Source organism: Heterocephalus glaber, unplaced genomic scaffold (genome assembly GCF_053883595.1).
Source record: "Heterocephalus glaber isolate CG9 unplaced genomic scaffold, H.glaber_assembly_v1.0 deba00001564, whole genome shotgun sequence".
NCBI classification, from domain to species: Eukaryota; Metazoa; Chordata; class Mammalia; order Rodentia; family Bathyergidae; genus Heterocephalus; species Heterocephalus glaber.
Genome location: NW_028258351.1, coordinates 18,194,961 through 18,219,634, shown reverse-complemented (window position 1 = coordinate 18,219,634; position 24,674 = coordinate 18,194,961). Strand labels below are relative to the sequence as shown.

Here is a 24,674-nt window from a genome sequence, read left to right as displayed (position 1 = left end):
TAATAAGAAAACTGGACATGGAGAAACTGTGTTACTATCTTCATAATTTTTATGTTAATCAAAAATGGCTCTAAAAATAAAGTTTATTTTTAAAATTAAAATTTTTAAATGACAAAATGTGGCAGACTACGGAAATTATTATGTAGATAGTAGATAGTAGAAGAATGGAACAAAGATTAGTAACCAAAGATCATTTTTAATCTAAATGGAAAGAAAATTCAAACTGTAATTACTTTATATAATATGTGATTTTACAAATGTGTATATAAATTAATATTTACATAATCAAACTGGCCAAAAAGCTTTTTAAATTTTCTCAGTGATGTTTCATCTTATATTTAGTTGCCCTGTGTTCATGCGTTATACTATGGTGAAACACAGTATGCAGAACATCTGTCACATAGGAAACAAAGTCTACTGAGGAAAGAAGGAAAACTAACATTTGTTCTAAAACTTGTTTACACACAATCATAAAACAACAACTCTCATTCAAAAAATACTTACTGAACATTTACGTGCTGGATACTATTTTAGGTATTTAGGATTCACAAATAAGACTCCTGCCTTCACAGGACTTACATTCTAGCAAACCGAAAAAGGCAACAACCAGTAAACACAAAAAAGGTGATTTCTATGTTTTATAAGGAAATAGGTGCTGTAGAAGGAGAAAAACTGGAACAGGATACAGGAAATCAGGAGAGTCACGATAGTTAGAAAACAAAGATGGGCACACACTGCAGAAAAGACAATCTCTTTAACAAATGGTGCTGGGAAACTAACTCTCCCTTTGTATCACAATCAAATCAAATGGATTAAAGACCTAGATATGAAACCAGAAATATTGGAACTGCTAGAAGACAACAACATGTGATACCATGGGCATAGGCAAAGACTTCCTGAATAGAACTCCAGTAGCAAAAGAAACACTACTGAGAATCAACAGATGGGATACCATCAAATTAAAAAGCTTCTGCACAGTCAAGGAAACAATCAACAAAATGAAGGGACAACCTATAGAATGAGAGTAACTTTTTTCTAGTTACTCTTCTGATAGATGACTAATATCTAGAATATATAAAGAACCAAAAAGAAAAAGCCTAACAAATAAATGACTCAATCAAAAATGGGCAGGGGCCAGGGATTTAGCTCAGTGGTTCCGGCGCCTGCCGCACATGTGCAAGGTCCCCAGTTCGATTGCCGGTACCAAAAAAAAAAAAAAAAAAAGGCAAATGAACTGAACAGATACTTCTCAAAAGAAGTACAAATGGCCGTTAAGTACATAAAAAATGTTCAACATCTTTAGCCATTAGGGAAATGCAAATTAAAGCTCTGAGATTCCACCTTATGCCCCCAATCCTTAGGAAGGCTATCATCAAGAGCACAAAAAAACGACAGCTAGCAAGAATGTAAAGAACTATGAAAATGAACATGGCGATTCCTCAAAAAATTAAAAATATCATTTAACCCAGCTATACCTTTCCCTGGTATGTTCCCAAAAGAATTAAAGATATCATACTAAAGCCTAGATGCTCCAATCTAGATGCTTATCAACATATGAATGGATAAAGAAAATGAGTTTTATATATACACAATGGAATAATATTCAGCCATAAAAATCATATCCTGCCAGGTGTGGTGCCGCATGCCTGCAATCCCAGCACTTGGGAGGCTGAGCCAGGAGAATGGCTGTGAGTTTGAGGTGAGCCTGGGCTACATAGTGAGTTCAATGCCAGCCTAAACTATTCAGCACAAGACCTTGTCTCAAAAAAAAAAAAAAAATCCTGTTGTTAGGGATGAACTCAAGACTACCATGCTAAGCAAAATAAGTCAGACTCACAAAGTTAAATATCACATGTTTTTTCTCATATGAGAAACCTAAAATATAAATGAATCAATGAATAAAATAAGGAGAGATGACAGGAAACTAAAAGTAGATTCTGGAGATGGAAACGAAGATTGGGCTAAGGAGGGAAGAAGGAGGAAAAAGAAAGGAAGATAAAGGAATTGAAAATGATGGAGAGGGCCAGGGATTTAGCTCAGTGGTTCCGCTGCCTGCCTCCCTGCCTGCCTCACAAGCACAAGGTCCTGGGTTCAATCCCCAGTACCAAAAAAAAAGAAAAAGAAAATGATGGAGATGTTATATGCAAGTACCAATTCCCCAAAACAAACATTGCTATTTTGTATAACCAACATGCATTAAAAACTCCTCAGAATAAAGTATACGTAACAATAGAGAAAAATAACATACAATAAAATAAAAATATTTTTTAAAAACAAAAAATTTTGAAGAAAATAAGGAAGACAGACATAGGTACGATCTAAGCCAGGAGGATCACATTATCTAGTGGTATATTTAGGTCTGTGTCCAAGTAATTCCACTAACAGAAAACATAAAAGTATACCTTCCAGTACCACAATATTTGCTAAAGCACTCTGCATTTATATTCAAATATTTCTATAGATAAACACAATGCTTCATACCTTTTTCATTTCATTTTCTAAATTTTCTTCCTCTTGGCCTTCAGACAGCATTCGTCTCAAATCAGCTATTTCTCTTTCCGAAGATTCTCGATATTGTGCCCACTGTGTTCGCTCCTGCTCCAGCCTGAGGTGAAACTGGTGCTCATAGTCACGAACTGTTTCTACAAAACATCACCATGTATTTCATGTGTCAGCATTAAGAAATAAAAATGTCTGGCACATTAATATTTTTAAAGTTATACAAAGAGCTTATGCCTAATTTCTGGAAAACCTAATTCACTAAAAAAAAGAATAAAAGAAACAACTCTTAGCAACACTTACCATGTGCACTATAAGGGATTTACTAAATCACCATCTCTAATATTCACAATAAACTGGTACCATATTACTATTTTACAGTGGGAAACCTTAGGAAGGGGTAAATAGTCTGGCCAATGTTTTATAATCAGAAAGAAGCAGAGCTTGAACTCAAGCTTAAGGCCAACTGCAAAATCTGTTTTTAGACACTACACTATGGCTGCAAGATAAATACATGTCACCCTACCCTACTACCTGAAAGTGAGATGAAAAGGATGTATTTCTGGAATATTTTACTATAACCCAAGATTCTAAATTGAGACAAATTTTATAAAGTCTTTATAAAATGGTCTGATCTTTAATATAATCTTAAAATATGTGACAGCTACTGCTGGTTGCTGGATAACTTCCACTGTTCCTTCTTTACTAAAAAAACCCCAATTTTGTTTAGGAAGTCAACATGCCCAACTTAGGATAGGAGAAAAAAATGGCACAGCAGTGAATGGCAACAATTTCCCCAAGATGAAGTGTCTAGAATCTAGAAAATAGCAGCTTGGCGAGAAACAAAGTGAGAGGAGATTACACGGGAACCAGGAAAAAACTGACAAAGGAGAAGAATAAAGTATTAAGTGATACAGAAGAAACAAGTCATATCACAGAGGAAAAAAAGACACCCACCACAGACCCTGCTGCCACAGGCAGTAGGTGGCCAGCCAGTGAGTGACAAAGTGAAACCAAAAACTGAGCTCACAGAGAACCAGAGAACCACACTGGGACCAAGATAATAAGCTGCAGTTGGAATCAACAAAGAAAACACTGCTTCCAGAGTGGCCTTCCAGTCAACAACTGATGAGTGACCTCAACACAGCACCCACAGCCACAATCAAAGGACAAGAGCTGGCAGGGACACCATTGTAGAGAAGGGCTGAGCATGTGAACCTGGGTCCCAGAGCAGCCCTTGGCTCCAAGCTACACTCCACACTGTCAAGTTTTCAAGTGATGAGGGAAGGACAACCACAGGACACAGACTGGTGGATGGAGAGCAAGCTGCAGGGAGTCCCACTGGGGAGTGGGGCTGGTGAACATGGACCTGGCTCCTGCAGTCAGAGGCCAGGTTCAACCTGAGTTACACAGGACTGGAAGCCCACATTGGCACCCTCTTCCTACTTTATCCAGAAGTCTGCACCCAGCACCATTCTGGGGGCAGACTGCCACCTTAGTCTTCCAGTGGAAACAAAGACACACCCTGGCTTGAGCTCCGCTCATTAATCCTACGCTGAGGAAAAGAGTCACATGTCCAAACAATAGAAAGCTTTCTTATATTATTATTTTATTGTGTTCTTTTTTTTTCCTTTTGATGTTTTCCTCCTCCTGTTCATTCCCCTCACTATTTTTATTCTATTACCCCCTTTTTCTTTTATGAGCATGTCTTTATGTGTGTATGTACTTCTCTTCTTGCCTTTTTCTTCCAATATAGTTTCTAGAGGGTAAAGGAATTCTCCCTTGATCCCCTATATCCTTCTACTTTTATCCATATCTTTTTGTCTGACTTCTTTCTCCTGGTTCTTATTCTTTCTCAATTTTTCTTTTCTTTCTTCTACCCCTTTCCATTTGTCTCCCCTTAACATTTTCTCTAAAATTTATCAGTCATAGAATCTCTCCCCATACCCATTTCGCACTATCAATTCTGTACCCAGCTTTCCCTCTTATTCTCACTTAAATATATAGCATAAATTTATCATCATTAAGATCCTTTGCCCCTTTCCTATTTCCTCCTTCCTATACCACAAAACAGAAGACTTTAAAATTTAAAAAAAAACTTTTTCTTTCTTCTCTTTCCCACCTGGCATTACTGGGTCCCCAACCCCCTGGGCCTTAGATAATTGATTCTATAAAATCAGCATTGACTGCTGTTTTTCACCATAGAGGAAACACAGGCAACACATTTAGTGCATATGAACTGTGGGTCAATACTTGGGCTGTTATGATGTTCATATTGTAATTGTGGATTTCTTCTCTAGGCTAAAGGGAGAGCCAAAACAGGGTCTCATGGTACGTTATTTCTCAACTAACCCTAATAGATACCACTGTAACAGATTAGTCTGTTATTACTGTAGCTGATTTGATTGCATAGGAATAATCTTGACTCAGTGGACAATTTTGTGCCAGTAAATCTGTCTGCTGATTCCACCATCACACCCAGGGAGAGGGACAGCAAGAGTTCCTAACCTAAGAACCTGGACTAGATCAGACTCTCTAAGGGGGGGAATGAAGTCCTGAGTATGAGTCAGCTTCAGCATTACAGTGGAAAGATCAGATGAGTTATTAGGGTGTGAGCACTCAGACTCTGACAAAGAAGCTACTTGGGAATCACATACGCAATGTCTCATTAGAATATTTAATCTGTGTTCCCGGACATATTATATGTTTAAATTTTTGTGTATTTCTTGATTTATTTAGTAAGGTGGGGTTATGTTATTTTTTTATGATTTCATGTGTTTATTAAATTGTTGCTTTTGTGTATCTGTTCTTTCACTGGCTCTGATTTAATAGGTATCTAGGTTCTCTAACTTGTCTCAGCTCCCTATCTAGTTTCTTCACCTCAAAGCCCCAAAACAATATTAACATATTTCTTTATTCTTTTTCCAAACAAATAAATTCCTCCTCCCAAGCCTTTAAATTTCCCATACTGAGCTCCCTCACAGTCATTCCTATCTTCTCTAGTATTAACTCTCAATCTTTCCCATCCTATGCCTTTGGCTCATCCACCATATCTTACTTCACTACCCCACAGCTTTCCTCAGTCATAAAGTAAATCTCCTTTCTCCCGTATCTCACCCTTGGCCCCACAAAATTCTTCTGAAAACTCTCAATACTAACCCTTCAACTCAACTAAAAATACTCCAATAGAATCAGACCCTATATCAACCTTTTCTTCTTATCTACCACTCTTCTCCCCTTTAAACCTCTCCCTTACCCTAACACTTGTCATCCAACCACCTCCTTTCTCATCACCCCACCTCACCTACCTCACTGCAGAACAACCACAAATAAATAGGCTGTCATAGTGTGCACAGAGGACAAAGGGAGGAAGTGTAACTGCAAGGACTTTCATATAGAAGTGTTGTAAGATTGAATCTGCTGATGGTGTTATAACCAGAAATAATTCTTTCAGAAAAATATAGGAACAGAGTCCAAACCATTTAAAGTAAATAACAGAAAGACTAAACACTAGCACTTCACATACAAAGCTGAAAATTATTCATGGGGAGAAAACATCAGACTAAAAATCTCCATATAATCCATAAACTTTCACTTCTCTAGTCCTCAACCTGCACTACCCCTCTAAAAAAAAGGGAAATAAGGTACACACACACACACACACACACACACACACACACACACACAAAACCAGCTACACATAAGAGCATGGGAAAGCAAAAAAACAGAAGATCGCTGAATTCTCCCAACATCCCAAGACAGAGCAAAGGGTGACAAAGGGAGAAGAAAACAAATACCAGTTAGCAGAAATCTATGAAAAGTTCATAGAAAGGATGAAGAAAATAGATGAGTTCAAAGAGGAAAAGAACCAAAAGTTCACAACAATTTCATTCAATATGTCCACAGTGGATCCAGGGAATAGGTAAAAAGCTGTATGAACTAACCAAAACAGTTCAAAATTTGAATGATAGATTCAACAAGGATTTGAATCCTCAAAAAGATGTCTGACAGAAACACCTGAAATAAAAACCTGTATAGAATTCATAAATTGCATAAGTGAATTATGATAAAGAACTCAAAGAAGCCAAAGAGAAAATAAGAGAGCAGGAGATTATCCAGAAGCTAGTAAATGAAAATGAGAAGACCAATCTAAGGCTAATTGGAGTTACAGAAAAAACTAGAAGATAGCACAGATGGACTTGCTGACATGTTTACAGAAATCATAGAAGGAAATTTCTCAAATATAAGAAAAGTCTAAAATACAAGTAACACTTACAGAACACCAAACAAATATGACCCCCCGCAAAAAAGAAGCTCACTAAGGCATATCTTTATTAAATTATCAGATATCCAACAAAAAACAGAATTTTAAAAGTAGCCAGAGCAAAACAAAAAAAATCACATATAAAGATAAATCAATTAAAATCACTGACTTTTCAACATATATCCTATAGCCCAGAAAAGCTTGGAGTGAAGTATTTCAAGCCCTAAGAACAAATAATGTCCAGCTCAAATTAACTTACTCAGCAAACTACTCTTCAAGATAGATGGAGAAATAAGGTACTTCCATAAAAAAATACCAGCTCAGAAGATAACATGAGTGCTAAACCAGCTCCGGAGAAAATACTCAAGAATATTAACAGAAACAATGAATCACAGTTTTTTAAAACCACAGAGGAAACAACTGAGGTCAATGTATAAACAGCAACAACAACAAAAAACAAAAAAAAAAAGGAAAAGAAAAAACAAAGGATTCATCAACAGAAGACAATAATAGTAAACAACCAACGCATCTCAGTAACATCTCAACATTAACAGCCTCAATTCTCCAATTAAAAGACACAGACTGGCAGACTACATAAAAAACCAGAATCTTGCCAGGGATGTAGCTCAGTGGCACCATGCCTGCCTGGCAAGCGCATCGTCCTGAGTTTGATCCCTGGTACCAAAAATAAAAATAAAAATAAAATAAAAACAAAAAACAGACCCTAACAGTCTGTGGCTTTCAAGAAACTCACCTAATCCAAAAAGGTATTCATAGACTAAAAATTAAAGGATGGAAAACAACATTTCATGTACCAGGACCCCCAAAACAAGCAGGGGTAGCAATTCTAAAACCACACACAGTAAACTTCAAGTTACAACTAATTAGAAGAGTCAAAGAAGGTCACTATATACTAGTTAAGGGAACAATCCAACAAGAGATAACACTGATAAAAAACATATGTACCCAATACCGAAGCACCTGTTTTCAAAAAAACAGAAACTGCTGAAATTAAATGATCAAATAAACATGAACACAATCATTATAGGGGTTTTTAACACTGCATTTTCACAAAGAGATAGATCAACTAAAAAAAAACCAGTAAAGAAATATCAAAGCTGAACCACACTGTTAAACATATGCACTTAATATATACAAAGTGTTCCACCCCTCTACAACAGAATATATATTCTTTTCAGCAGCACATGGTCCTTCTTCCATAATATGTAGATCATATACTAGTCCATAAACCCTATTTAAGTAAATATAAAAGAAATGAAATTACCCTGTACAGACTATTAGACTACTGTGCAATTAAAATACAAATCAACAACAGAAGAAATTTCAAAAAAGGCAAATCTCTAGGAAAATTAACAACATACTCCTAACAACTAATGAGTCACAGAAGGAATCAAAGAAGAAATTTAAAAATTCCCGGAAGTTAATGACATGATGATAGAACTCAACCAAACCTCTGGGACACTATGAAAACAGTTCTAAGAGGAAAATTCATCATAATCAATGCTCATAGTAGGAAAACAGAGCAAACTCAAATAAATAACTGTATAAGAAACATTAAGATACTTGAGAAACAACAACAAACTAGCCCCAAACCAAAATTAAGGAAGGAAATTATAAAGATGAGAGTAGAAATTAATGAAATTGAGACTAAAAAAAAAAAAAAATGAACAAATCAAAGAGCTGGTTCTTTGAAAAAATAAATAAAATAAAGTCAGACTTACCGAGAGAGAGAAAAAAGACTCACATCAAAGCAATTAGAAGTGAAAAAGGTGAACTCACAACAGACAGGGTCAAAATCCAGAAGATAGTAACTACTTCGAAAAATTACATTCCAACAAATTAGTAACTGTTAAAGAAATAAGACAGATTCCTAGACACAATACAAACTACCAAAACTAACTCAAGAAGACACTGATATACTTAACAACCCAATAACAAGCAATGAAACTGACACAGTCATAAAGAATCTACCAATTATAAAAAGCCCAAAACCTGATGGATTCACTGCTGAATTCTACAAAACCAATAAAGGATATTATATCACCAATACTCCTCAAGCTCTCAAAAAAGAAATTGAAAGGGATGGAGTGCTCCCAAACTCATTTACAGAAGCCAGTATCACCCTGATCCCAAAACTGGATAATAACTCAACTGAAAAAGAAAGCTATAGGCCAATCTCTTTAATGAACATAGAGGCAAAAATCCTCAACATGATATTAGCAAACAGAATGCAGCACATTATCAAAAAGATTATATATCATGATCAAGGTTTCATTCCAGAGATGCAAGGATGGTTCAACATACCTAAGTCAATAAATGTAATACATCACACATAAACAGAAGCAAGATTAAAAACCACATAATCATATAAAGCAGAAAAGGCTTTCAACAAAATTCAACACCTCTTAATGATAAAAACCCTGAGGAAAACAGGTATATAAGCACCATACCTGAATATGATAAAAGCTATGTATGACAAACCAATAACCAGCATCATACTAAAAAGGGAGAAACTATAAGCATTCCCCCTAAAACAGAAGAACAAGACAATTATATCCACTATCTCTTCTATTCAACATGGTATATGAAACATTATCCAGAGCAATTAGGCAAGAGAAGAGGGGAAGAGGGGAAGGGGGGGGAGGAGGGGGGAGGAGGGGGGAGGAGGGAGGAGGAGGGAGGGGAGAGGGAGAGGGGAGGGAGAGGGGAGGGAGAGGGGAGGGAGAGGGGAGGGAGAGGGGAGGGGGGAGGGGAGAGGAGAGGAGAGGAGAGATACATACATACATGAATGAAAGGAAGAACTCAAATTACCAATATTTGCAGAGGATAAGAGACTCTACATATAAGACTCAAGCTCTTAGAATAACCAACTTCATCAATGTAACAGGATACAAGATTGATGCAAAAAAAGATAGTCTTTGTATATACCAATAATGAACTGGATGAGAAGGAAATTGTGTAAATACCATTCACAGTATTTCAAGAAAAATAAATATAGTTAAGTCCCTGACTTGTGAACATTTAACTTGCAAACTTTCACATATACAAAAGGACCCCTCTTTTGGTTTTTTATGCTTTACATTGTATACTTGTATCAAAGGTATATAAGACTCACTTTGTTGGACTTAGGGACAAATCTCACTTATGAATATTCTACCAGAACAGAACTCGTTCATAAGTCAGGGACTTACTGTACCTAGGAATTAACCTAACCAAAGAAGTAAAAGACTTCTACAAAGAAAACTACAGTACTCTGAAAAAGGAGATTAAAGAAGATACTAGAAAATGTCTCCTGCTCCTGGATAGGCAAAACTAATATTGTCAAAATGGTCATACTTCCAAAACTGTTATACAGATTCAATACATTCCCAATCAAATACCAACAGCATACTTTACAGATCTAAAGAAAACAATCCTAAAACTCATATGAAGCCCAAAGAGACCCAGAATAACAAATGCAATTTTTGACAAGACCAAAGCAGGAGGCATAGCAATACCTGACTTTACACTACAAAGCAATAGTGATAAAAATGGCATGGTACTGGAACAAAAACAGGTATTGTATGTGTATCAGTGGAATAGAATTGAGGATACAGAAACTTCTCCAGCCATGTGCAGCTATTGCATCTTTGACAAAGGGGCCAAAAGCATATATTGGAGAAAAAATAGCCTATTCAATAAGTGGTGCTGGGAAAATTGGTTATCCATTTGCAGAAGATTGAAACTGGACCCTTATCTCTTACCATATACTAAATTAAAATCAAAATGGATCAAAGATCTAAACATTAAAACAGAAACATTAGCCGGGGATTTAGCTCAGTGGTTCCAGCAGTTGCCGCACAAGTGCAAGGTCCGGAGAAGTTCTATCCCCGGTACCAAAAAAAAAACCCCAAAACCAGAAACATTATACCCACTAGAAGATAAAATAAGTAAAACACTTGAAGACAAAGGTGTAGGAAAGAATTTTCCTAACAGAATCTCAACTGCACAAGAAATAACAGTAAGAATCAACAAATCAAATTATGTCAGACTAAAAAGCTTCTGTAAAGCAAAAGAATCAATCAGTAGTTTTGAGACAACCTACAGAATGGGAAAAAAATTTTGTCAGCTACTCCCCAGTCAGAGGACTAATACCTAAAATACACAAAGACCTCAAAAAAGTTAAACCACCTAAAATTAATGACCCAGTCAAAAAATGGACAAGAGAAATGCCGACACTTCACAGAGGAAGAAACACAAATGATCAACAAACATATGAAAAAATATTTAACATCTCTGGCCATTAGAGAAATGCAAATTAAAACAACACCAAGACTCCATCTTACTCCAGAAAGAATGGCAACCATCAAGAAATCAATCAATAACACATGCTGATGAAGCTGTGGTGAAAAAGGAACCCTCCTTCATTGTTGGCAGGAATGTAAGCTAGTACAATGGAAATCGATATGGAGATTTCTCAAAGAAGTGAAATTAGAAATTCCATGTAACGCAATTATCCCCCTGCTAGGTATCTTCCCCAAAGAGCTTAAGACATCATAGTACAGGAATACATGCATACCAGTGTTTACAGCAGCACAATTTATAATAGCTAAACCCTGGAAGCAGCCTATATACTCATCAACAAACAACTGGATAAAGAAAATGTGGTAAGGGCTGGGGATTTAGCTCAGTGGTTTCGCCGCCTGCTGCGCAAGTGCAAGGACCCGAGTTCGATCCCTGGTACCAAAAAAAAAAAAAAAAGAAAGAAAATGTGGTATCTATATATAATGGAATATTACTCAGAATAACCAATTTGAGACATATGTAGGAAAATGGATGCGCCTGGAAAATATGTTACTACACTTGATCTTAGCCAAAAGGAAATTTGGCTATGGAAAATACAATGCTAAGTGAAATAAACCAGACACACAAACTTAAATACTGTATGGTATTTCTCATTTGAGTGAGGCAAAGTACAAAGAGAATAATAAAGGATGGATAGAAGGGGATGAGGGGATGGATTTCTTGAAATAGGAAGTGCTCCAAAGGAACAGGGCAAGGGATGAGGAGGAAGGGAAGGAGAAGTAAGTAAAATAAAGACATGCCATGTACAGGAACCTAACGACCTCAATTAATATAAACATTATATGCCATAACATGAGCTATAATTAATAATAGCAACAAGAATGAAAAATGGGATGGGGAATTGGGGGTGGATTAAAAAAAAACAAGCTGTAGTATGTACATGTAACCACTCTCTTGAGATGATTGTAAACTGCATACAATGCGAAAACATACTAATAAAATAAACAAATAATTTATTTTTAAAATATGCCCAATTTGGCCAGGCATGGTGGCACATGCCTATAATCCCAGCACTCAGAAGGCTGAGGCAGGAGGATCACTGCAAGTTTGAGGCCAGCCTGCGCTACATATTGAGTTCAAGGCCAGTCTGAACTACATAGTGAGATCCTGTCTCAAAAAAACAAAAACAAACAAAAATGTCCAATTTAAAAACTACATTTTTAGGCTAGGGATGTAGCTCAGTGGTAGAGTGCTTGCCTGGCATGTGCAAGGTTTTGGGTTTAATCCTCAGCACCACAAAAAAAGAAATACATTTTCTAGTTTCCTTGTGGTTATGGATGACCACACACTTGATAAAGAGTGTGGAAAGATATATATAATGGAGATTTCTAAAAAACTTTTGCTTTCTTGATGCAGCCTAGAGGAGGAGCAGTTATTTTTCAGCCATGAGGCAAAGATGAAGTTGGAAAACATATGCTAAGGGTGAAAGAAGAGAGACTTCAGAAGCTTGGGACGCTGATAACATCAGGGAACCCCTATAATCAGCCCTAGATTACCTACAGCTGAGAAAAATAAACTCCTATTTGAGCAAACCACTACGGTATAGTCAGATTTGTTACATGAGGCCTAGAATAATCTTTAGGTGATAAATACAGACTCAGAAATAAGGCTAGCCTTACCTGCCTTCTCACAAAGAGCTCTAAGACAAAAAATAACATACAAACACAAAGATGGGGAGTCCATCATTATTTCACATTTATAATATTAACTAATTCTAGGATAACAAAGATCAAAGAGCAGCTTACTTCATTTGGTCATCATCTGCTCATAAATGTGGAAAATAATTAAGCTGTAGTGCCCAAAATGAGGTCAAGACTACACTACTATACAGTGGACCCTCAAGTTATGACCAGCCTGACACACAAACAAGTTGGGCTAATTAGGTTAATGGAAGATTCATCTGCCTCTTGTTATCTATAGCATGTACCCACATAAACATCCAGATCTCAGCTGTACTGACTTACAATAAACTTGAGTTACAACCAGCCCTCGAGAACCGATCAAGTTCCTAAGTCAAGGGTCCACTGTACTTCCTTCAGATCAAAGGTTATACATTGGCAGCCCATAAAGCCTGTTCTAATCCATAGGCCATTCCACTCCATCTGCTGCAGTGATTTCACATATAAATACAAATTTTCCTTAAAATTCTAAACAATATGGCAACACCAGATTGGAAGTACAATTGGCTAGAGCTATTATCCTTTAACTGGCAGCTCTCTCCAGTTTAGCACATTCCCTGTGCCCACACAGCTTTATTCATTAACATTATATGCCTGACTCCTGTAAGAAAATCCACCTTGAAGCCCTGCTTTAAACCTTACAATTAAGTCTAGTCTTTTTTTTTTTTAACTTTTTTGTTTGTTTGGGTTTTTTTGGTACCGGGGATCGAACTCAGGTCCTTGCACTTGCGCAGCAGGCAGTGAAACTACTGAGCTAAATCCCCGGCCTAAACATTTTTTGAGACAGGGGTCTCACCATGTAGTCCAGACTGGCCTTAAACTCACTGTGTAGCCCATCAATCCTCCTGCCTCGGCCTCCCACATACTAGAATCACAGATATAAACGACCACATGCTGCTCTATAGTTCTCATTAAATGCATTATCTCTAACACTCTCACTGTTAATTCTTCATTATTCAATTAGTTTAAGATACAGGTGATATACCCATTTACAATGTCCTTTTACCTGATAGCGCATCTTGAAGATGATAGTACATAAAGCCACAAATGAACTCAAGCGAATACAGGGCCTTGCACATGCTAGGCAAGCACTCTACCACTGAGCTACATCCCCAGCCCTTTTTGTGTTTTTCAGCCCTTTTTATTTTGAGACAAGGTCTCATTAAGTTGCCCACACTGGCCTTAAGCTTTACCATCCTTCTGCCTCACCCTCTTGAGTAGCTGGGATTATGGATGTGCCACCATGCCCAGCTATAAACTCTGGATATACTTTAAGATCATCTAAAACTGTTCTGAATTATCAGAACCTGGTTATCTTAGAAAGTCATAAAACTGATCTTTCCTTGTCTTTACCTTTCATAACAGCCTGAAGCGAAGCAACTTCTTCCCTCCACTGCCTTTTCACTTCATCTATGGCTTCTTGTTTGGTATTTTCAGAAACTGTGGCAATAGCCTTAATATTTTCCATTTCTGCTTGTGCTTCCCACAGCTGTGTTCGCAGGTGTCCCAAATCATCCTGCGCAGCTTGTAGTACTGCATTTTGCCTCTTCAGATCCTCTGGAAAACAGTAAAAGACTTTTCAATAATGAAGGGTTCACTTTATCAGGATAATGAGCTAATAAAGAAATTAGATTTCAAAATGTTAACATAGAAAGTGACATCATTTTAACAGAGTTGATATTTTCTCAAAAACTTTACCTCAGAGTTATTCACTTCACAATTAATAAGGTGTATGGTTAATGCTCTGTCCCAGTATTACCAGGCTTAGCTACTGGTGGCAATGGACTTTGAGAAAACCCACTTCATGGCACCCAAACATTAAATTATTTTTCAAAACATACTGAACTCCCAATACTTGCAAAAATATTACATGCACCTTTTCCCCACCATTCTTCTTGCATTATTAATCTACATCAGTAGGTGTTAAAATGAAGTCATTTTAACAAATTATGACTGTACAAATCAAAATACCACTATTTAATATTAGAATATCTTACAAACAGTGCATTATATATTACCTTGCAATCTGAAACATTACACTTCCTATCTGTGAATGTTTATTTTACATAACTGAAACTTCGCAGAATTTTGCAGCAAATAGTTTTAAAAGCTTAGTTCTATACATAAATTCTAACCATCTCTTTTATAATCTAAAAGGCTCAAGTCATAATTTAGTAGCAAAATCATCTATAAAACTTCCTAGCTCATCTTCTTATTCATCCCATATGACAGTTTTTATTTATTTTTTTTTTTAAGGTCAAAGTCTTTATAAATCCTACTTCAGATTGAAAAAAGGAATATTCCTTTTGCCTACATAAAAACTTGGGTTGTACTTCCTTATTTTCACTGAACAGACACAAAAACCACCACCACAACAAAACACATACAAAAATAAACAAATGAAAAAATAAACAATGGAAAAGAACTCTTCCAAAAGTTTTTCCAGTCTCCTGTTTCTGTTGTCCTTTTAGTTATTGTTTTGTGGATGGGTTTTTGTAGGGGTGTTTTGGGTTATGTTTTTGGTTTTAATTTTTTCAGACAGGACCTAATTCAGTCAGGCTGGCCTTGAACTCACTATGCAGCCCAGGCTGGCATCGAACTTATAGTGATCCTCCTACCTCAGCCTCCCAAGTACTGGGATTACAAGCATGCTCAGTTATCACTCTGTTGCTGTTTGTCTTTTAACTTTTTTTTTCCTAAGGGTCTTACTATGTAGTTCATACTGGCCTTGAATTCACTATGTAGCCCAGGTTGACCTTGAACTCACAGCAATCTTCCTGCCTCAGCCTCCCAAGTGCTGGGATTACAAGTATATGCCACCACAACTGGCCTATCTTTTAACTTTTTAGATATATTTTTAGGTATTTAAAAGTTCCAAGAGATTTATAATGAAGAATGGTTCATCTTTGCAATGTCATCCCTTGCTTCAAAGAGTATAACTAAGGCAAAAACTGGCCAAGGTGATTTTTAAAATCTAACTCTACTACTAGCCAGTTGTACGATGGTAAGGGATTCGCAAAACCTTTAAGCTTCAGTTTCATCACCAGGATAACAGCCATATTTTTTTACACAGATTTCTAACTACTTATAAAAATGAAACATATAATATCAATCAAAGAACATGAAAAGCTGTAAAGACATTTATGTTTATCAGAGACAGGAATTAGTGGCATGGTAGTTTAAGTCACAGGGTCCTACTAAGATGACACTTGAACTTGCAATCCTCCTGTTTCAGTCTTCTTCAATGCTGGGATTACAAGAATGAACCAAGCCCAGCTTTTTAAAAGAAATATAACATCACAAATGTCTGATGTAATGGGGGCATGCCTGTACTACTTGGGAGGCTGAGGTGAGAGGATCCCTTGAACCAAGGAGTTTAAGTCCAGTCTGGGCAACACAATGAGACTCGCCTTTAAAACAAAAGTTTAAAAAATAAAATTAATTAAAAATAGAAACAAAAACATCACAAATATACTACTTTCCTCTTGATAACTACTAGGAATCTGAATATCATTATCACATATATTTCAGGTTTATAAACCTTAATGTTCTCATAGCATATTATTCTCATGTAATTAACTCTCCCCACAATACTGTTCCTATATGTAACTATTTCACTCATTAATAGGAATAGCATATCAATGTATCATGCATTATGCTGACAGGTATGAACATAAATCTTTTTCTATACAAGACATCCTCACTGTTCTATAACCAATGTCTGTGTTTCCCCATTTTAATGCCATCTTTGTCATATCAAATTTCCACATATGTGTGGGTCTGATTCTATATAAAATGGTCTATTTGACTATAAACATCCCAGTAGTACTATACTAACACAACACTGCCTATATATATATATATATATATATATATATATATATATTTTTTTTTTTTTTTTTTTTTTTTTTTTTTTAGAGACAGGGTCTCACTATGTAGTAGTTCAGGCTAGACTTGAACTCACTATGTACCCCAGGCTGACCTTGATCTCACACCAATCCTCCTGCCTCAGCCTCCTGAGTGCTGGGATTACAGGTATCTGCCACTATGCCCAGCTACTGCTTATACTATTTTGCCTACTTCGTATATGTCTAAATTTTTATGCAATAAAAAGTTTAGTAACAAGGCCATCACAGTTTTGAATAAAGTAAGGGCATTTGTCCCACCAGGGATCAAAAGTTATAAGCCTCACGTCTCCACCAGCCAGCTTCATCAACCATACAGCGTGGCGAATCTTACTCAATCTACCCATGTCTCAGACATTTCTTTTTATTTGTTTTGTTTTTGAGACAAGGTCTCACTATGTGGTTCAGTCCTGCCTTCAACTCATTATGTAGCCCAGGATAACTTCGAACTCACAGCACGCACCACCACATCTGGCTTTTTTTTTTTTAGCACTGTTAGGTTCACAAGGAAACTGAATGAAAGTACAGAGATTTCCCACATACCCCATTCCCACAATCTTTCCTTCTCTAGACATACTTCACCACAGTGGTTATATCTTTTGCAATCAATAAATCTACAATGGCACATTATTATCACCTACTGTCCATAGTTTACACTAAGGTTCACTCTCTCCCCTTCCTCCCCACTACCCAGGATTGAACCCAGGGACTCTCTCCCACTATGCTACATTCCCAGCAGCCTTACCAAGATGCTGAGGTGGGACTCAAACTTACAGTACTCTACTATTGCCTCATCCTTCCAAGTGCTGGGATTCCAAGTGTGCATCACCACACCCAGCTAATGTTTACTCTTGGCATTGTATATTCCATGGGTTTCGCAAATGTTTAGTGACATGTATCTACCATTGCAGTATCATACAAATAGTTTTCTGCCCTAAAAGTCTTTGTGCTTTGCCTATTCATCCCTCCTCCTTCTCCCTATTCCTAGTAATCACTGATCATTTTATTGTCCCATTAATTTTGCATTTTCCAGAATTTCACATAGTTCAAATTATACAGTATGTGGCCTCTTCAATCTTCCCTTTCACTTTATGTATACATTTAAAATTTCTCTTTATTCGTGGCTTATGGTTCATTGCTTTTGAGCACTGAATAATATTCCATTGTCTGATTATAGCAGTTCATCTATTCACTGACCAAAGGACATCTTAGTAGAAATTGTGACAATTATGAATAGCTGTGTGCAGATTTTTATGCAGACATAGATTTTGAAGTCATCTGGATAAATCCCAAGGATCATGAGGGCTAAATCTAGTGGCAAGAGTAAGTTTAGTTTGTAATAAACCACTAAACTATCTTCCAAAGTGGCTGCAGCCAGGCGTGGCATCATATGCCTGCGATCCCAGCATTTGAGAGACTGAGGCGGGACGATCTCTACCAGTTGAAAGGCAGCCTGAACTACATAGTGAGACCCTGTCTCCAAAAACAAACAAAAAAAGAGCTCCACCATTTTGCATTTTCATCAGGCACAAATGAGTTTCTGATGTCCCATGTTCTTATTATTTGGCGGTGTTGGCATTTAGTACCTTGGCCATTCTAATAAGTGTGTTGTGTTATCTCGTTTTAATTTGCAATTTTCTAAGGACATATAATACTGAGCCTATTTTCATATGTTTACTTGTTCTTTTTTTTTTTTTTGGTACTGGGGGTCAAACTCAGGATATTGAGCTTTAGAGGCAGACTCAGTGTCACTGAGCTAAATCCCCCAGCCCTAAAAAAAAAAGTTTATGCAATTTCTTCTTTGATGAGATCTTTTGCCTGTTTTTTAACCAGGTTGCTCATTTTTCTATTGTTGTATTTTCAGACTTTTTTAAATTTTTGAATATTTCTTGTCTTTTTCAAATATTTTCTCCTAGTATATGGCTTGTCTTACTGTCTCAGCTTTCCACAGAACAGTTGTTTTTAAAATTTTAATGAAGTTCAATTTATCGTTTCTTTCATGGACTGCACCTTGCTTTTATATCTGAAAACTCATCGCCATAGTCAAGGTCAGGTAGGTTTTCTTCCACAGTATCTTCTAGGAAAATTGTAAGTTTCACTTAAGGATATGCTCCATAGCTGATCCTTAACATTCATTTTTGTGAAGGTATAAGGTCTCTATCTAAATTCACTCCTTTGCATGTGGATGTCCAGTTATTCCAGCACTGTTTGTGAAAAAGATTATCTTTCTCCAAACACAGCCTTTGCTCCTTAAAGATCCTATGTGGGTCTATTTCTGGGTCATCTTTTTATTGACCTATTTATCTATTTTTTACACTACCTTGATTACTGTGACTTTATTATATAAAGTCTGAAATTCAGATAATATCTGTTCTCAGACTTTGCTCTTCAATAATGAGTTGGCCAAGGCCAGGGATTTAGCTCAGTGGTTCCACCACCTGCCTCATAAGCTCAAGGACCCGAGTTCGATCCCCAGTACCAAAAAAAAAAAAGTGAGTTGGCCATTCTAGGTCTCTTGGTTTGCTACATAAACTTTAGAATCAGTCTGTCAATCTCTACAAGATAACTTGCTGGGATTTTTATTAGGATGACATTGAATCTACAGATCAAGTTGTAAAGAACTATTTTCTTGACTGTACGGAGTATTTATATACAGGAACACAGAATATTTCTCCATTTATTTGGCTTTTTCCTTATGGCTTTATAGTTTTCCTCAAATAGATCTTGTACATCTTAATAGATTATACCAAAGAATTTCAGTTTCTCCCAGTCTGTGTCTTATCATTCTCTTCAGTCTTTCACAAAGCATAAATTTTTAGTTTTAATGACATCCAGCTTATCATTTCTTTCATGGGTTGTACCTTTGATTTTGTACCTGAAAATCTATTGCCATATCCAAGGTCAGCTAGGTTTTCCTCCAATTTCAATGCTAATGTAAATGGTAATTATATTTTTAGTTTCAGATTCCATTTGTTCATTACTGGTATATAAGAAAGCAACTGATTTTTATACATTGACCTTCCTATACTTGATTAGCTACAGGAGTTTCTCAATTCTTAGATTTTCTAAATAGAAAAAATGGTATCTGTAAATAAAGACAATTTTATTCCTTTCATATCCTTTCATAACCTTTCATATCCATTTCTTCTCTTATTGCATTTGCTGGCACTATGTTGAAAATTGGTCGTGAGAAGGTACTTGTGCTCTTATTAGGAAATCTTCAAATCTGTCATCATTAAGGAAGATGTTACAAGTTTTCTGCAATTTTCTTTATAAAGTTGAGAAAATGATATTCTATTCTTCATTTCCTGAGTTTTTATCCAGGAGTAAGTGATGAATTCTGGCCAGTGCTTTTTCTGCATCTATTGACATGACTGCAAGACTTCTCATCTTCAGCATGACTCTGTGCTACATACATAGGGCCAAGTCTCCCTGGGCTGCAATGTGTATCTATTTTCATACATAGATTGGATCTACTGATTTCTTGTTGAGGATTTCTACATCTGTGTTCATGAAAGAGGTCTGTAGTTTGTTGGTAGTATTTTTTAAAATTTTACTTTATTGGTACATTTTAGGTATACAATATAATGACATTCATCATTGGAAATTTGCACCTTTACATAATCTCTCTTGGTTCTTATTTTTCCCCCTTCCCCTGAAGTTGGTAGTATTTTTCACTAGTCTGAACATAGGGTCATGCTGACCTCACAGAATGAGTAAGGAAGTATTCCTTCTCTTTCTGTCTTCTGAAAGTGATGGTAGAGAATTGGTATAATTTTCTCCATAAAATATTTGGTACAATTCACCAGTGAACCCAACTGGACATGGTGCTTTCATTTTTGGAAGGTTATCATTAACTTTAATACATACAGGCCTGTTCAGATTGTCTTTGGCGGGGGGGGGGGGGGGGTACTGGGCATCAAACTCAGGACCTTGCACTTACCAGGCATGGTGCCACGAAGCTATATCCCTGGCCCTAATTTAATAATTCTCATATTCTCATTCTCTCTCCCTCTCTCTCTGCCTGGGTAAAGGTTTACTATTTATATTGAACTTTTCAACATTTTTAATTTTTATTTTCTTTACTGATCCAGTTTTTACTTTCACTGACCTAACAAACTTTTTGCAGTGTCATTAGTGATATATAATTCACCTACCGAACAATTCACCTAGAGTGTACAACTGATCTTTTTAGTATATTTGCAGATGTGTGCATCATCACAATCAATTTTACAGAATTTTCATGACCCCAGAAAGCAATCCTGCATCCTTTATGACCTTCCAACTCCTTAGCCCACCAGCCCTAACCAGCCACTAATCTACTTTTATCTCTGTAGATGACCCATGCAGGATATTCATGTAAACTGAACCATACAATATGTTGTCTTTTGTAACTGGCTTTGTTTACTTTAGTATTGTTTTCAACGTTCATTCATGTTGTAGAGAGTACTTTTACTTTTTTACTTTTCATGCATGAGTAAGAGAAAATAACATTCGGTTTATTCAAACAGCAGCTGATGTAAGTTTGTTTCTGGGTTTTCAGTTCTATTCCACTGACCTGACCTGTATGTGTAATCTTATCCCAGTGCCACACTGTCTTTTTTTTTTTTGGTACCGGGGATCGAACTCAGTCCTTGCGCTTGCGCAGCAGGCAGCAAAACCAGAGCTAAATCCCCAGCCTACACTGTCTTGATTAGTGTTACTTTGCAGTACATTTTGAAAGTAAGAAGCCTGAGTTTTCTCCCTTTCTTCCTTTTTTGAGAATTGGGACTACTCTAGATCTCTAGAATTTCCATATACATTTCAGGATCAGCTTGTAAATTTCTACAAAGAATCCAGCTGGGATACTGAAAGGCACTGCACCAACTCTTCAGATCTGCAAAGTAATGCCTCATAATAGTATTAAGTCTTCTGATCCATGAACACACAATGTCTTCCCAATTACTTAATTTCCTTTAATCACTCCTCTCTTTCTCCCCAGTATTAGGGATTGAACCCAAGGCCTGGCACAGGTTATATCACTAAGCTACATCTCCAGAACTTTTAAAATTTTATTTTGAGGACCCAGGATTTAACTCAGTGGCACCGCGCCTGCCTTGCAAGCACAACGTCCTGAGTTTGATCCCTGGTACCAAAAAAAAAAAAAAAATTTTTTTTTTTATTTTGAGGTAGAGTCTCACTAAATTGCCCAAGCTGGGCTCAAACTTACCAACCTCTTGTAGCTGCCCCTTTAATTTCTTTTAAAAGTGTTCTAAAGTTTTCACGGCATAATTCCTGAACTTATTTTGTTAAACTTATTTATAAGTACATTATTTACTTTAATTCTATTATAAGTAGAACTGTTTTTAATTTCAGATTTTTCATCAGAAGTGCACAGAAATACAACTAATGCTTTTTTTTTTTGGAGACAAGGTCTAGCTATGTAGTTCAGGCTAGCCTTGAACTCACTGTGTAGCTCAGGCAGGACTTGAACTCAACGCAATCCTGCCTCAGCCTCCCAGGTGCGGCCCAACAGATTCTCGTATATTGCTCTTGTATCCTATACCTTGCTGAACTCATTCACTGTTTCAAATAAGTTTTTTAGTGGATTCCCTTGGACTTTTCATATAAATCTCATCTCATCTAAAAATAGTTAAGTAGGGCCAGGGATTTAGCTCAGTGGTTCCGGCGCCTACCTCAAAAGTGCAAAGTCCTGAGTTTGATCCCTGGTACCAAAAAAAAAAAAAAAAGTTAAGTAGCCAGGTGTGGTGGTGCATGCCTACAATCTCATCACTGGGGAGGGTGAGGCAGGAAAATCGCCACAAGTTCGAGGCCAGCCTGTGCTACATAATGAGTTCAAGGACAGCGTGAACTATAGAAAGGATCTGTCTCAAAAAAAAAAAAAATTAGTTAAGTAGTTTTACTTATTTCTTCCTTTCCCATCTGGTGTCTGTCTATGCTCATGCTTCCTCCCTCCCTCTCTTCTTTCTCCCCCATAACCTCCACCCTCAAATTAGCCTAGTGGCCCTGAATAGAACCTCTGATGTTGAATGTAAGTAATGAAAGTGGATATAATTTTCTTGTCCCAGAGTTTAAGGGGAAAGCATTCAGACTTTAAACATTTTTTAAAGCAAAACATTTATTGGTACATTTTAGATATACATAATAACATTCATCATATGGAATTTGTACCAGTACATGATATATCTTGCCTCTTTTTTTCTCCATTCCTTTCCCCCTTCCTTTATGTACAAAAGCTTTGTTTCCATTTTGTCCTTTTGACTTTCTTTTTCTTGTGCCTTCTTTCCCCCTCCCCCCTCCCTTGTTCCCCCTCTCATTTGAACATTTTCTTCCCATTTCCCAATGTCTACTGTACATTTCAGACCTTATTTCTACTTTCGGTTTCTTATATCAGAGAAACAATGCAGTATTTAAACATGTGTGTTATTTATTTCACATAAGAGTATGGTCTCAAAGTGCATCCATTTAGCTATAAAGGTCTCAAGCCCATCCTTCTTTATGGCAGAGTAGTACTCTTTTATTAAAAAACCTCACATCATCTTTATCCATTTCTCAGTTGATGGGCATTTGCACTGTTTCCAAGATTTAGTATTACGAATTGTGCTGCTATAAAAATGGGTGTGCATGTATTTCTGTAGTTCGATACTTTAATTCTTTCAGGAAGATAACAAGAAGGGGAAGAGCTGGGTCAAATGGAATTTCCAGTTTTAGTTTTTTGAGGTATCTCCATACTGATTTCCACAGTGTTTGCATCAGTCTACACTCCAACCAGCAGTGGAAAAGGGTTCCTTTTTCTCCACAGTCCCTCCAGCATTCATTATTGGTTAATTTCTTGCTAACAGCCATTCTTTCTGAAGTGAGCTGGAATCTCAGCATTGTTTTAATTTGCAACTCTCAAATGACCAGTGATGGTGAACATTTTTTCACATATATATTTGCTGTTTCTACTTCTTCATCTGAGAAATGTCTATTCATTCAGATGCCCATTTTTGTTTTGGGTCTTTAAATTTAGAAGTTCTTTTTTTTTTTTAGTTCTTTATATATTCTAGCTATTAGTCCTTTGTCTGAGGACATTTGGCAAAAATTTTTTCCCACAATGTGGGTTGGAAACAACCACTTCTTCACTGTTGGTGGTTTCTCTTGCTGTGCAAAAGCTTTTTAATAAGATGAGATCCCATCTGTTGATTCTTTGTGATAGTTCCTATTATGATCAGGGTTTTGTTCATTAAGTCTTTGCCAACACCAATGTCAGACTTTAAACATTAAAGGTGATGTTAGCTGTTTTTGTAGATGCCTTTACAAGGTTGACAAAGTTTCATTCATTTCCTAGTTTATCATGAAAGGATGTTAGATTTTACAAAAAATACTTTTGCTGTGTCTACTGATATGATCACATGTTTTTTGTATTTTATCCTAGTAATGCTGTGTATTACATTAATTGGTTTTCAAGTGTTGAACCAACCCTTCATTCCTTGAATAAATCTCCCTTGGTCACGCTCTGTCATTCTTTTTTCGTGTTACTGAATTTGATTTAACAGTACTTCATTGAGGATTTCTACATCTATAATCTTAAGGAATACTGGTCTAAGTTTCTTTGTTGTGATGTCTTTTTTGGTTTTGGTATTGGGATAATACTAGCCTCATAGAGTATCCCCTTCAATCTATTTTATTTTTACAAAAATTTAGGAAGCACTAATATTAATTCTTGTTAATTTTCCCTTACATTAAATTCCCTTACATTCCCGTACATTATATAATAAATTATATTTAATAATAATATACCACTATAATGAATTCAGTAATAATGCTGAATAACTCTTTAATCATATTACGAACCATAGGGGAGAAAAACTATCTTTAAATTCCAATTTTATAATCAATTTTTTTGTTTTATTGCACTGGCTAGGAGGACCTCTGATAAAATAATAACAGGCCTTCTTATCTGTTTCACTAAGCATGACA

The 24,674-nt window shown here is 36.5% G+C and overlaps 1 protein-coding gene across 6 annotated transcripts in view; it reads right to left on the bottom strand.

Annotated features, from left to right (window-relative positions):
* Positions 1 to 24,674, bottom strand: part of Rabep1 (rabaptin, RAB GTPase binding effector protein 1) — a 175,121-nt gene that overhangs the window by 46,549 nt on the left and 103,898 nt on the right. For all 6 annotated transcript variants that reach the window (XM_021238511.2, XM_021238510.2, XM_087192008.1 and 3 more), the window contains exons 3-4: positions 14,161 to 14,364; positions 2,482 to 2,642 (exon numbers count right to left, since the gene is read on the bottom strand). In XM_021238511.2, the coding sequence (XP_021094170.2) occupies positions 2,482 to 2,642; positions 14,161 to 14,364 (365 nt within the window). The remainder of the gene's footprint in view (positions 1 to 2,481; positions 2,643 to 14,160; positions 14,365 to 24,674) is intronic.